Genomic DNA, 12,503 nt, shown 5'->3' with positions numbered 1-12,503 from the left:
GGGCGAGGCAAGGCGTGGCAGTTCCCGCTCATGCCCAGTTGGTTGTGAATCCTTTTAGCGCCGGTTTTCTTTTGCAAGTTGATGGCCACCCTTCGATCAACGTTGGCTGGCATTCAATGGGACAAGTCCGTAACAACGCCGCAATTTTATACCAAGGTTTTTATTTTTATTGGATCATCTTTACCAGAGGGTGGGACACACACAAACACACACACACACACCCCCCCCCCCACACCCCCCCCCCCACACCCCCCCCCCCCCCCCTGTTACGGACGGATGGACGGACAGACGGAGCTAATTTCTCAACGTTTTGAACATCAGTTGAAAAGCACCAAAAACACCTCCGGTTATCCTTGCCCCTCTGCCTCTCGATCTCCTGGCAGCTGCCCCTGGGGTCACCCTCGCAAGGAGAACTGATATTTCACGCCCATCTCACAACGCAGGGCACCCCCCACCCCCACCGTCTCAGTAAAAGCCTCCCTCCAAGGGCCCGCGTGGGCAGCATTTGGGAGAATTCACGTCGCGCTTGTTTGCGAACGATGCAGTGCGGGTCACAGTCGCCGTTTGTCTTTTTGTTTGCCTGTGGGCCTAGACTCCACAGCTTCATTCAAATGTTGCTTCGACTTGCTTTTGGTTTAATGCGAGGTGGAGCGTGTGTCGCAAGCGGGATAGCGGAATGCCCTATGGAACCCGGTGTCCCTGACTTCGATTCCCGGTTGTGCCTGTGATTCGGTCATTGCTTGAGTTTGTGTCTCTGTGATGTTGTGTTAAAGGGCCGTGTTGTCCCTCCTGTTGTCTCGGGGCTTGTGTTTCTGTGTTTGTTATGCTGTGTCGACACTAGGTCAAATGAGTAGCTGGCACGTCTATGAAGATTGTCACGAGGGAGACAAAGGTGTGCCGGTAGTGGTGCTGGCCACCCACCCACGCGTGTGCCATGCTGGCCTTCATAGGTGCTCACTAACAGCACTTGCCCCCACAGTCTGTTAAGGCTATGAGAGGGATCTATGTCTTTGTCATGCTATGTAATATGTAATGTTGTGTGATGTCATGTTTTCAGTGTTTCTCCTATTTTCCTCCAGGCTTGTATTTGTGTGATGGCGTGTATCGTACATTGCCAACCGTTCTAATCAGAGTTGCAGGAAATGTTGTGTATGATGTTGTGTTGATGTCATGTGATGTCGCGTCAGTCACATCTCCAATGTTCTCCTCAGGGCTTGTATTTGTGTGTGATGTTGCGTGATGTCGTGGTGATGTCATATTGATGCCGGGTCAGTCATATCTACAATGTTATCCTCATGGCTTGTATTATTTTGTGATGTTGCGTGATGTTTTGTTGATGTCATGTGGTCCCTTGTCATATCTCCAATGTTCTCCCCAGGGCTTGGCCGGTCCTGATGGGGCTCCTGGCCCAGTGGGGCCTCAGGGTGTCCGGGTGAGTGGAGGCCACCTGCTATGGATGCACCAGATGCACCCGGCCATTATGAACACGCCTCCACTTTGTGAGAAACACAGACGGACGACGTGGCCACTATGAGCCCATCTCAGCTGCGTGTAACTCACGGATGTAGGGCACGGCCATTATGAACGACATTCCTTGGTGTCACGTGCAGAGGACATGTCCATCACGAACCCCACACCGCTGTGCCATGGCGGAGCCAGGATTTTCAGGTAGAGGGGGCAACCCCTCCAGCAATGAAAAAATGATAGAGGAGTTGTTAGTAATAAGTAAGGACTTGTTAGTGAGTAAAGAGTTGTTAGTAAGGACTTGTCCCTTGCTTTTTATTCGATGCGTGTGCGGCGATGGCGCAGCCATCGATCGAGGTGTCGAATTGGAACCGCGTTGTGTGATCGGCATCGCGCTCGCTGAAGGTGCTGATGCCTTCAGGGAAGTCGTGGACTCTGTATACGCAACTGCGCACAATTCTGAGTCACTTATAACCGCTTTGCCGTTACTTATTGTCAATTATTGACTCAGACTATTGTCCTATCATCTCATAGAGTCCCTGGCACGTAATAATATGCTACACAGTGGCAGTGGGGGTCGCAAAATGCCGATTTATTGCTAATAAACCCCAATGATCCGATAAAAATGAGGGATTTCGATCGGATCATTGGGGGGGGGGGCACGTGCCACCCCACCCCCCCCCCCCCCCCCCCCCCACTGGCTCCGCCAGTGCCGCCGTGGTTATATCAAAAATTTAGACGTCGCCGTTGCGAGCCCATCCAAACTAGACGACTCACACTTTCAAACTATACGGTACACACTTCAAATATATGATACGCACACGTAAAAACTATCCGCACGTGTAAAACTATATGATACACACATTTCAAAGAGGTTCATAATGTTACATCACAAGCAAGGGAAGTGGACTTTATGAAACCCCCCTTGTAAACTGTGTTAAAATCACAAGCACGTGACATGGCCAATATGAACACATCCCATACCCTGCGTTGGGCACGCACGCAGCACGCGGAACTTTATGAACCGCGTGGTCTTCACGTTCCCTTCGTCGGATGGCTTCAACCACACCAACCAACGTCCCGAACAAGCAGCAGAAGAAGAAGATGAGGGAGAGAGAGGGAGAGAGGGAGATAAGGGAGAGTTTTGTGTTGCGCAAGCGATCCGGCGCGCAGCGCACAGGTGCATAACGCGCGGCTCGCGGTCATTGTGTGTCGTTGTGTCGCGTCGTTGTGTTCAGGGCGACGTTGGGAGAGCTGGGCCTCCAGGACCGTCTGCTCCCCCAGGGGCTCCGGTTTGTGACCGTCGTTATTCTCAATCTCTCACCTTTCTGGGGGGGGGGGGGGGGGGTGGGGGGGAAGGCGCTGAACCCCCCCCCCCGGCCCTCGTGGCCTAGTGGTCAGCACACTTCGTGGCTGGTCCAGTGTGTATGGAGTTGACGGTTCAATTCTTACCGCAGCTATGCGGTTTGTGTATATGTGTGTGTGGTTGTTTCTCTGGGCGTTAAAATTGGCACCGGTTAAAAGTAAAAATAAATTCCGACGCTCGCGATGTACGATATGCGCATCGATTTCTGTGGGGTTCTTTTGCGTGTGTCATTGTACGTACACGTAAAACTTAGACAAAGAGATGCAACTTAGACATAGACGTAAATGTTGCGCCCGGTACAAATTCTGCATGAACTTGAATTGTGACAATTGTATAGTATCGTGACGGAGAAAATGTTGACAGGCCTTTATGTTGAGTTTAATTGATGTTATCCAGACTAACTTTGTTTTTTGCGCGCGTGTGTTTTTGCACATTGATGTGTATGTGTGTACACGTGTGTATGTGTGTGTGTGATTTTGCTTGTGTATGCGCACGTGTGCGCGTGTAGCCTCTTGGAAGGCCAGGGCCCCCAGTAAGTATCGCTAAACTATCTCTTTCAGCAACTTGTTTTTTTTTTACGGTGAAATTTCACGGCGATATTTCATGATGAGGAGGATGACGTTATTCTGCTGTTGCTGCTGCTGACGATGAGGATAACGGTGCTGCTGCTGCTGCTGATGATGTGTTTTTTTTGTGCCAGGGCTTGGCGGGTGAGAGGGGCGACCAAGGAAAAGATGGACCCCGTGGTCCCCGAGTGAGTTTATCTCCACTCGGGTCCCTGCATTCATTACTCGTCGCTATTATTCACGAGGCATAGTGCTGTAGGAGTACACTCCGCTTTGTAGTTCGCGCTTAGATGTAGGCTTGTTATTCACTTGACTTAAAGCTTTCCTGAAAGCAGGAATTCATATTCTTTGGGTCTTTCGGTAAAGTCACGTAGATAGATTTTATTTCGATTTAAAGCTTTCGTGACTGCAATGATTCATCTTCTTTGGTTCTTTCGGTAAAGTCACGTAGAATTTATTATTTTATTCTCACGTAGATAGGTTCAAAGAAAATAAATAAAAATCTTCCTGATGATAATAACAAACAAACAAAAATCTTCCTGATGACGAACGCTTGTGTTGCGATCGAAACGTCGTAGTTTTTTGTTATTTTCTTTGAACATATCGACGTGACTTGACCGAAAGACCTAAATAATAGTTGTTATTCACTGTTAGAATTAAGCGCAGTTTTATTTGTTGGAAACGCGCTAAAGGTTAGGCCACCAAATGTTCGAGTTTCAGAAAGTTTGGCCCGAAGTTCCACAGCATTTACAAAAATCTGGATTTTGTCCCCAGCTACAAAATATCTGGGAGTTGTGCTCAACTCGTGAGGACAGGACGGTTCAACTCATGTGTAGGGCTATCTGGGTAGTGGGTGGGGCTGTATGCATAGTGGGTGGAGCTACCCAAGCAGGAGGCAAGGCTACCTGCATGGTAGGAGGGGCTATCCGAGTACAGGGCGGAGCTACCTGCACAGTGGGTGTGGCTACCTGCACTGTGGGTGGGGCTACCTGTATGGTGGGTGGGGCTACCTGCACAGTGGGCGGGGCTGGCATATTAATGGAGTGACCTCTTTGAAGTAGGTGGAGCCAACTGTGGGTGAGGTTTGCGGGTGAGTGGGCGTGCCTTTGCAAACATGGGTGAATCTGGCAGATAAATGGGCTGCGAACTTACGTTGAGCCTCCTAGAAAGTTGGTAGCTTTAATTCATGATTAGATTTATGGTGCAAATTGTATTTTGGCACGATATGTTAATTTGAGTTACCTTATGCACTCTTTTAACTCGTCACCTGATGCATCACCTGTACTGCTTGACATGTCACGTGACGTGACGCCTGTTTTTATCTTGCTGGTGATGCGTTTAGGGTCGTGTTGGCCTCCCTGGGCCCCCTGGACCTCCTGGCCCCATTGGAAAAAGGGTGAGCCCCCTGCCCCCCATCGTCCACCATCACCTCCACCTTCATTGCACTCGAGTCTTAAACTGAGCTGTTGTTATTGATTGTGCAGTGGTATCTGGGTTCAGATTAGGGCTATTAAGCCGGTCTGTTCTGATTTAATAACACTTCACTGTGCGTACAGGCCACAGCAGAGTGTCATGCATCGCCTGCTAAGTTGGAAGATATTCAGACTGCACAGCATCGTGGGAAGAATACCCACAATGCCTTTCATGTCTGAACCAGTGTTCAGTGCTGTCAGTTTCACGTCCAGTCTGATATGCACAGTATGCACCTGTTCTCGCTTACAGCCTGGGCTGTCCCAGATGCCCCATTTGGCCTCGTCGGCCACGCAATGACTGTTGTATTAGCCGAGTGGAGATATTTATTTGAAAAGTGAGCGCATGTTGGTGTTTGTTTAATGTCCGTGTTGCAGGGTCCACCCAGCAATTTGGAACGCGACGGAAGTGGAGTGGGAGTGGTGAGTGAAACTCTTTGAAAACATCTCCCTTCCCAGTCTCATACAGATCGCACTCTAGGCATCCAGTCACGAGAGAACACACTTTATTACGATCTCTCAGAGAGCAGAGCAACCCTTCATGTTCGAGAACACGCCACGGAAGTGGATGTCACAGAGCTGCCCCTGAGAGCTCTTCAAGTGGCGCAATGGTGGCGAGATGTTAACGACCTTGCATGGTATGCAGGAGATCGTAAGTTCGATACCGACCCCTGACGCCTGTATATTTGGAGTTTCCGTGTTCTCGCCGTGGTCGCGTGGATGTTTCTCCGGGTCCTCCGGTTTTTCCCTTCGCATTTAGAATCAACATCCGTTTAGAGTATTTGGCTGCTATGCATTTCCACGTCATTGAGCTATCATTTGTGGCCAGGTCGCTTCTAAAAAAAGATCTATGTAGCTCAGTGGGCCTTACCTTGTGAAATAAAACATAATTTCTGACCTCTGGTCTGCAGAGTAGGGGACAGCACTTTTCCACCTGCCTTGCTGCAGAGAATAATATTCGCTGCAAGAGTTTCAACCAAACCTTATGCTTGTGTTTTTGTTGTAAAGTTACAAATGACTGGGCTAAGGTGAGTGGAATTTTACGTTGTTTGTTCACGTGACCCCTGCAGCCACTAGAGGCGTTAAAGTGCACCACAATGTAAAGTAAAGAATACATCGCTTAAATTTTGACTTCAATCTTTCGTGACTGCAGGAATTCATATTCTTGTTTTTTAGTCGGTAAAGTCACGTAGACAGAAAAAAATATATAATAAAAATGAATCAATTGAAAATAATAAAAGCAAAAGAACCCACGACGTTTCGATCGCAACACAAGCGGTCTTATTATTTTCAATTTATTATTTTATTATTTGTATTTTCTATCTACGTGACTGTAGCGAAAAAAAACCAAGAATATAATACGTAGCTTTTTAAACCAACGAGGCCTAAGGTATCCCTCGGAGGACGCTTCACCAAATGCGACTGGTAGACCTGGTCTGCTGGAGTCGTGGGTGCCGTTTGGCGTTGTGTCACATGCCCACGCCGTTCTTGTGTCTCGCAGTGCCCCATCGAGTGCCCCGCCGGGCTACCCGGGCACCCAGGCCTGCCGGGGTTCAAGGTACGTCTCACTGACTTTGTCTTGTGAAGTGCAGGCCTTCGTAGGAGCTCGCTAAAAGAAGTTGTCCCAGGAGGCTGGAGTTCGTGGACTGGCGGCCTACGGGACAGATGGGGCTTACCGAGAGATCCGGCTCACCCAGATATAAACAGATCAGTGAGATGAAATAAAGTTAAACAATATATCGATTACAGAGAGTTGTAGACAGCAGGTGCCAATTAGCGGTCACTTGCAGAGATTATGACCTCATGGCACGATTTCTGACCTCATAACTTCTGTGCACATGACACTTTGATGTTGAGACATCACATTGACAGCGCGTGGCGCCACCAGCACACACGGAAAATATAGCCGAAGAGATGAGTGTATGTGTGTGTGTGTCAGTGCTACAATTACAGTACTGTGTGTGTACGTGTGTGCACGTGTGTGCAGGTCCGCGCATGTATATGTGTGATAGCATCATGTGTGTGGTGCTAGATAATGTGGAAAACGGCGGTTGTCGTTGTTATAACGGTTTGTTGGCGGTTTGTTTTCGCTTTCTGATCTTGACCACATGGGTTCGATTCCTAGCCACCCATAACGTCAGTGGCACTTTGTTATCTCAACGCGTCCTGGGTCTCCCGTAGGTTGACTCAGCCTTGAATGAGCATATTGTGTGCGGCGTGTAAAAATATCAGCACTGTGGAGACAAAGGCAGCAGCCGGGGATTTGGTGCTGTTCGCACCACCCCCTCGTGCACCGAGGAGACCTTAATAGGTGCTCGCTAACAGCAGTTGGCCCAACATCATCTGGTGCTAAACTGTGGTTCTCTGTGTGTGTTCTGCAGGGCCACAAAGGGTGGAAGGGGGTTGTTGGCGAAGAAGGGAAAATCGGCAGTCGGGTACGTTGCACCGTGTCTGCTCTCAGGTTCATTATTGCGAGGATCGTTAATCAATCGTAAAAAAACATTTTTAGCAATCGTTTTCGGAACCGATTGTCATTGGAATCCATAATGGAATCCGGTGCGGTTTTAGTCCCGATTGAGCCTCATATCAGATACCAGCTGGCAAAAACAAATACACACTTAAAACGTAAAACTGTCAAGAAATGCACATATAAACAGATAGTAGGGAAGGAGTGTTGGTTCAGTGGTTAGCGCACTGTGCTATGAAGCCAGCCGCCCAGAGTTAAATTGCCGGCCACGGATAACATCAGTGGCGAGGAATACATAAACCGATCCTGGAGGTTTTTTTTATGGATGCATGATTGGTGTTCTTTGAAAGTAGTTTATTTTGTTAGGTCATGACCTCAACCCCAGGTCATCAGAATTGGCTTTAAGTGACCCAAAAGTCACATGCGAGTTTACCACCCATCGTTTGGATAAAAACGGTCGATGTTCATGGGTACATTTTTTTCATAGCACATTAACACAATACGTCCTGTTATTCATTATGCAAAAAATAATCAGTTATTTCATTCTGGTGATATCGGTGAAGCAGTATATGTCTCGGTAGCAGCGTGGCTGACTGTCTCGGGCGCCAGTTTTAAACGTAAATCGTTTTCTCGGGAACAAAAATCAGTCGACTGCCACTCGGATATCTTATTGACACCTTGTCGTGTCTCTCAATGAACGGACGATACTTGTGGTTGCTCCACGTTAACGGGGAAGCGTGGAAGAGGAGGCCAAAGTTCCCCATTAGAGGGTCTCTCTCTCTCTGTCTAGAGTCACCTCTTGTGGGATGCTCTTCTACCATGAGTGGCGTGGGCTAGACCTTGGCCTTTAACTGCATGTTCAAAATCAGTCTATTTATACTGGAGGAATCTGATGAGCTATAAAGCTCTTATTCACAAATGTCCAGCGAGAGCGGGTCACAAAGTTACAACAACAAACAAACACACGATAAAAGTGCAAAGAATATGAAAGGTAAGTAAATCACAAAGGATATCTAGGTTTGAAGTTTTAGTGACTGCAGGAATCCATACTTTTTGGTTCTTTCGGTAAAGTCACGTAGGTATAAATTAAAATAAATTAAATCACGACATTTCGATCGCAACACAAGCGTCCGTCATCAGGTGGAACAGATACAGCAGGAGAATTGCTGACATGAATACCCTCACTTTATTTGACCAGGTAAAGCCCACTGAGTTATTAGCTTCTTTTTTCAGAAGCGACCTAGCCACAAATGATAGTTCAACGAAGTGGCTTATTATGTGGAAATGCATAGCAGTCGACTATTCTAATTAACCTGAACGCATGTTTCTACATGACAGGGAGACATGGGTCCAGTCGGAATCATTGGCGACCGGGGCACCGTGGGATTGCAGGTGAGAGCGTCTTTCCATCCCCGTCCTTCCTCGCAGAGGAAGGAGTACTTTCAGATGCGCTTTTGTGGCCGTCTGGAACGCTCTTCTTTCTGATATTAGGAAACCACTGAAACGATGCACTTTTACATCTAGATGGAAAACTAATTTCTGGAGAACGACTTTTTGTGTTTAGTTTGTTGTCTTTCCCCCCACCCACTGCTGCTACCGTCCTCACCGCGGTGGTTATATCGCTGTAGTGACTGCGCTCGTTTGAACTTTGCAGGGAAAGCGTGGGCTACGAGGAAAAACCGGGGAGCCCGGGACGGTCGGAGACCAGGTGAGCCTCACTCGTTAACGGTTGCCACGGTTTCGCTAGATAAGAATTTCTAAAACAATAAGCAAAAAAATCCCAAAATTCATTTAACCGATATTGCTGAAATATCCGCAAATGCTGATACATTTACCTGGAAATTACTCATTTGGGATTACACTCAGCAGCAACATCACCCTCCCCCCCCGCCCCCCCATTGCAAAAACTTGGCAGGACCCTCCTGAAAAAGAGTATTGAGACTCAGTAAGGCTTTACTGCTCTCACCATCATCGCATCAGCTTGGGTAGGGAAACCTGGGAACCCCACCCACTGCTCAGGAGCTGTGTCCACTGCGGCCATCTGGAACGCTCTTCCTTCCGATATTAGGAAGCCACTGGACCTATGCACTTTTAAATTTAAATGGAAAACTCAATTTGTTGAGAACAGATTGTTGTGTTTAGTTTGTTGTCCTTCCCCACACCTCCGCTTCACATGGTTGGCTACGTACGGTGCGAAAGAAGTTCCACATACATACCCAAGCAGAATCAAAATCATAATCTTTATTTATCCTGGAGAAATTCCGATGAGCTATGAAGCCCTTTTCTCACAGATGTCCATTTGGCATGGGTCAGAAAGTTACAACAATCAATCCCCATCCACTATAGAGGACACGCACTCGTATTTATGGATAAAGAGTTGCATGTCCTAGCAACTTTTGTTCCTGTGGCACACACCACGGAAAGTGGAGGAGAGTCAAGGATGTAATTGATGGATTAAAAAAAAAGGATTAGGAAGAAAGAAGAATAATAATAGGAAAGAAGAGAAATTGGTTGGAATAGTGGATAGAGAAACGCGACCAAAGGGTCAGGAAAGATGAGGAGAGAGAGGAAGAGGCTCGTCAAGAGCCTTGACACTGCTGCACGGAACATCGTCTGTTTTCATAGGGGGGGGGAGGGGCCGGATTCAGCGTGGGGGTGGCCATTCAGAAGTCACTTGACATACAGGAGAAGCTGATTTAGATATTTAGTTAGGATGTTTGCTTAAATACCTCAGCAACTCACATCTCATCGGAATTATTCCAATGCCCTGCTGCGGTTCTAGCTTCGGGGGTCCACCAGTTGCAGCTGTTTCTGTGTGGCACAAAGTGAACACTGCACTTATCTATAAAATGGGCATTAGTCTACCAGTAGGGGGATGATGTTGCTCTTGTTTTTTTCCCAATTAAGTGTTTTATTCCATATGGCAAATGTGTTTTTATTTTATTTTCACACGTGTTTATAAATGTATATATTTTATTTTCACACGTGTTTATATAAATGTGTGCGTGTGCATGCATTTGTCTGACAACAGGGCCTCCCTGGAATTCCTGGCCTCCCAGGAATTGCGGGCACACGAGGCCCACTGGTGAGCATCACGTGGATGAATCGAGTCAGGAATGAACACCTAGACATATGACCAAATGAATGAATGAACGAATGCACGGGGCACAAAGTAAGGAGCGGAGATTGAGCTCGAATTAACGAATTAGTTAATCGTCCAGAAAATGCACACGTTAATTAACCAGCAGGTAAATGAGCAAACGAATGAATACAATTAACGAATGGCTGCGTGATTTTGAAACAGCGAATATGGTTGAATGGCGATGTGAGCGAGTAAGTGACGTTAAAGTGATTGAACTTCGGTCCTCAATTGCAGCGAGTTGATGGTCTCAATCCTGGTCGCCAATGGTTGTAAAAAAAACCCATCAATAAATTCCAGCTGTGATGAACTGGACAAAAAAATTGGTTCGGCTGTCATGGCACATATAGTAATTTGAGTGGCATAACGTTGTGGAACTGTGGGTCGCTGGAAGGGGTGGTTTTCGTTTCCAAGTGCACTGCTCTGCAAGAGTTGCGAATTGATTCGCAGCCTTGTGATATGACACCCAGAACACAATCGGGATAAACCTGTGTGCGTGTGTTTTTTTGTTTGTTTTAAATAAGTGAGCGAATGACGTCGAATACCATGGGACGATGTGGCTCAGCTGGCTCGAGGCAGGAATGCGTACGATGGACGCTTGTGCTGCGCCCGAAACGTCGTGATTTACTTTATTTTATTTTATACCTACGTGACTTTACCGAAAGAACCACAGAGTATTAGGAATACGTAGCCAAGCTGTGTGGCCCAGTGTCCTGCGCAGCACGGGAAGGACGAAGCTCCCGAGTCCTTTGGTGAGGAGTGAGCGATGTACCGAGTGAACGGATCCGCGAGCGAGCGCTGATGGGACGTGTGCGTGCATTCTCCACAGGGTGGCGTCGGCCAAAAAGGCTACCATGGCGTAGAGGGCCCACGCGGAGATGTTGTAAGTGGCGGCTTCTTGTGATCCCCACATGGTGCACCCACTGATACACAGTCTTGTCCTTGTCGTGACACACAGTCACACGCAAGGTGGGGGTGGAGTGGTGGTGCGGGTTTTTGGCGCACTGCGCCATGATCCTGGCCACCCGAGTTCGATTCGTGACCGCGACTAGCGTCTGCGGCGAGGAGCGATATTCGACCCGGTTCTGGCTGGTTTGGGCTTATAATAATATAACAGTAATAATAATAATTCAACATTTTATGACCATATTTCTCAAGTTTTTTGTTTTTAAAAAGAGATATTAGAATGCAATGGGCCCTCACCTGATTTAACGAAGGACATCAAAGCGGTCGAAACATAAACTTGCCAATTATAACTCTTGTTTACTTCTCAATAAAGAGGCCTGCATTAAAATGGCTAGATTTATTAACTCGTCACATCCACAGCACAGACCGAAACGTTTAAAATGGGAAAATCTCAGCATCGTCCTCATTCCACATTTTAAATGCACCTCATGCGTTTATGCCTAACAGATGCCCCACAGCAACCGATTACTCTTCGAAGAAATACATGAATAAATACAATACAATATATCATCATCATCATCATCATCATCAACCATGAGCAGTCCACTGCTGGATTAATGCTTGCCCAACCCTTGAACGCGTTCCGTTCCTTGTCTGTTCTTCCGTAATTTGTTGATGAACCATCGGCCATCACTCCATCTAGGGAGCGTGTCCTGCCTTTGACCTATGTATGTTCTCTAATCCACGTGTTCCTCTATCGGTCTCTCAATGCAATTCTAGGAATGAATCTCTCCACGCCTCTTTGCGCACTATTCAGTTTTGCTCCTTGTTGCACATTATTTCTTTATTTTACAATGAACCGACCAAACAATCTCTGCAGTGACGTAGGGAAACACGCTTCTGGCTCCACATGTGCAGCCCGGTGTTCTGAAGGCCTCCACACTTGCTCACGTGTTGTTCTCCTTGTGCTGCAGGGTGTAGAGGGGCCAAGTGGATTGCAAGGGCATCAGGGGGTGAAAGGGCAGTCGGTAAGTCACAACCCTGGGCAGTTCCACGATGTCTGCCGTACATTGCCGACACTTTGCAGATGTGGGGTCAGTCATCACGAGAGAGAAATACTCAAGAA

At 47.4% G+C, this 12,503-nt stretch overlaps 1 protein-coding gene across 1 annotated transcript in view; it reads left to right on the top strand.

Annotated features, from left to right (window-relative positions):
* Window positions 1–12,503, top strand: part of LOC116951474 (uncharacterized) — a 58,193-nt gene that overhangs the window by 30,956 nt on the left and 14,734 nt on the right. Inside the window, exons 12-24 of the mRNA XM_032970103.2 lie at window positions 1,379–1,432; window positions 2,703–2,756; window positions 3,339–3,362; window positions 3,531–3,584; window positions 4,739–4,792; window positions 5,244–5,288; window positions 6,367–6,423; window positions 7,247–7,300; window positions 8,671–8,724; window positions 8,987–9,040; window positions 10,364–10,417; window positions 11,301–11,354; window positions 12,352–12,405. Of these exons, the coding sequence (XP_032825994.2) occupies window positions 1,379–1,432; window positions 2,703–2,756; window positions 3,339–3,362; window positions 3,531–3,584; window positions 4,739–4,792; window positions 5,244–5,288; window positions 6,367–6,423; window positions 7,247–7,300; window positions 8,671–8,724; window positions 8,987–9,040; window positions 10,364–10,417; window positions 11,301–11,354; window positions 12,352–12,405 (666 nt within the window). The remainder of the gene's footprint in view (window positions 1–1,378; window positions 1,433–2,702; window positions 2,757–3,338; window positions 3,363–3,530; window positions 3,585–4,738; window positions 4,793–5,243; window positions 5,289–6,366; window positions 6,424–7,246; window positions 7,301–8,670; window positions 8,725–8,986; window positions 9,041–10,363; window positions 10,418–11,300; window positions 11,355–12,351; window positions 12,406–12,503) is intronic.

This window comes from Petromyzon marinus, chromosome 43 (assembly GCF_048934315.1).
Source record: "Petromyzon marinus isolate PM22_M1 ecotype Great Lakes invasive population chromosome 43, UKy_Petmar_22M1.pri1.0, whole genome shotgun sequence".
In the NCBI taxonomy this organism is placed as follows: Eukaryota; Metazoa; Chordata; class Hyperoartia; order Petromyzontiformes; family Petromyzontidae; genus Petromyzon; species Petromyzon marinus.
The sequence above is the reverse complement of the archived record's forward strand: the minus strand, read 5'-3'. Positions and strand labels throughout refer to the sequence as shown.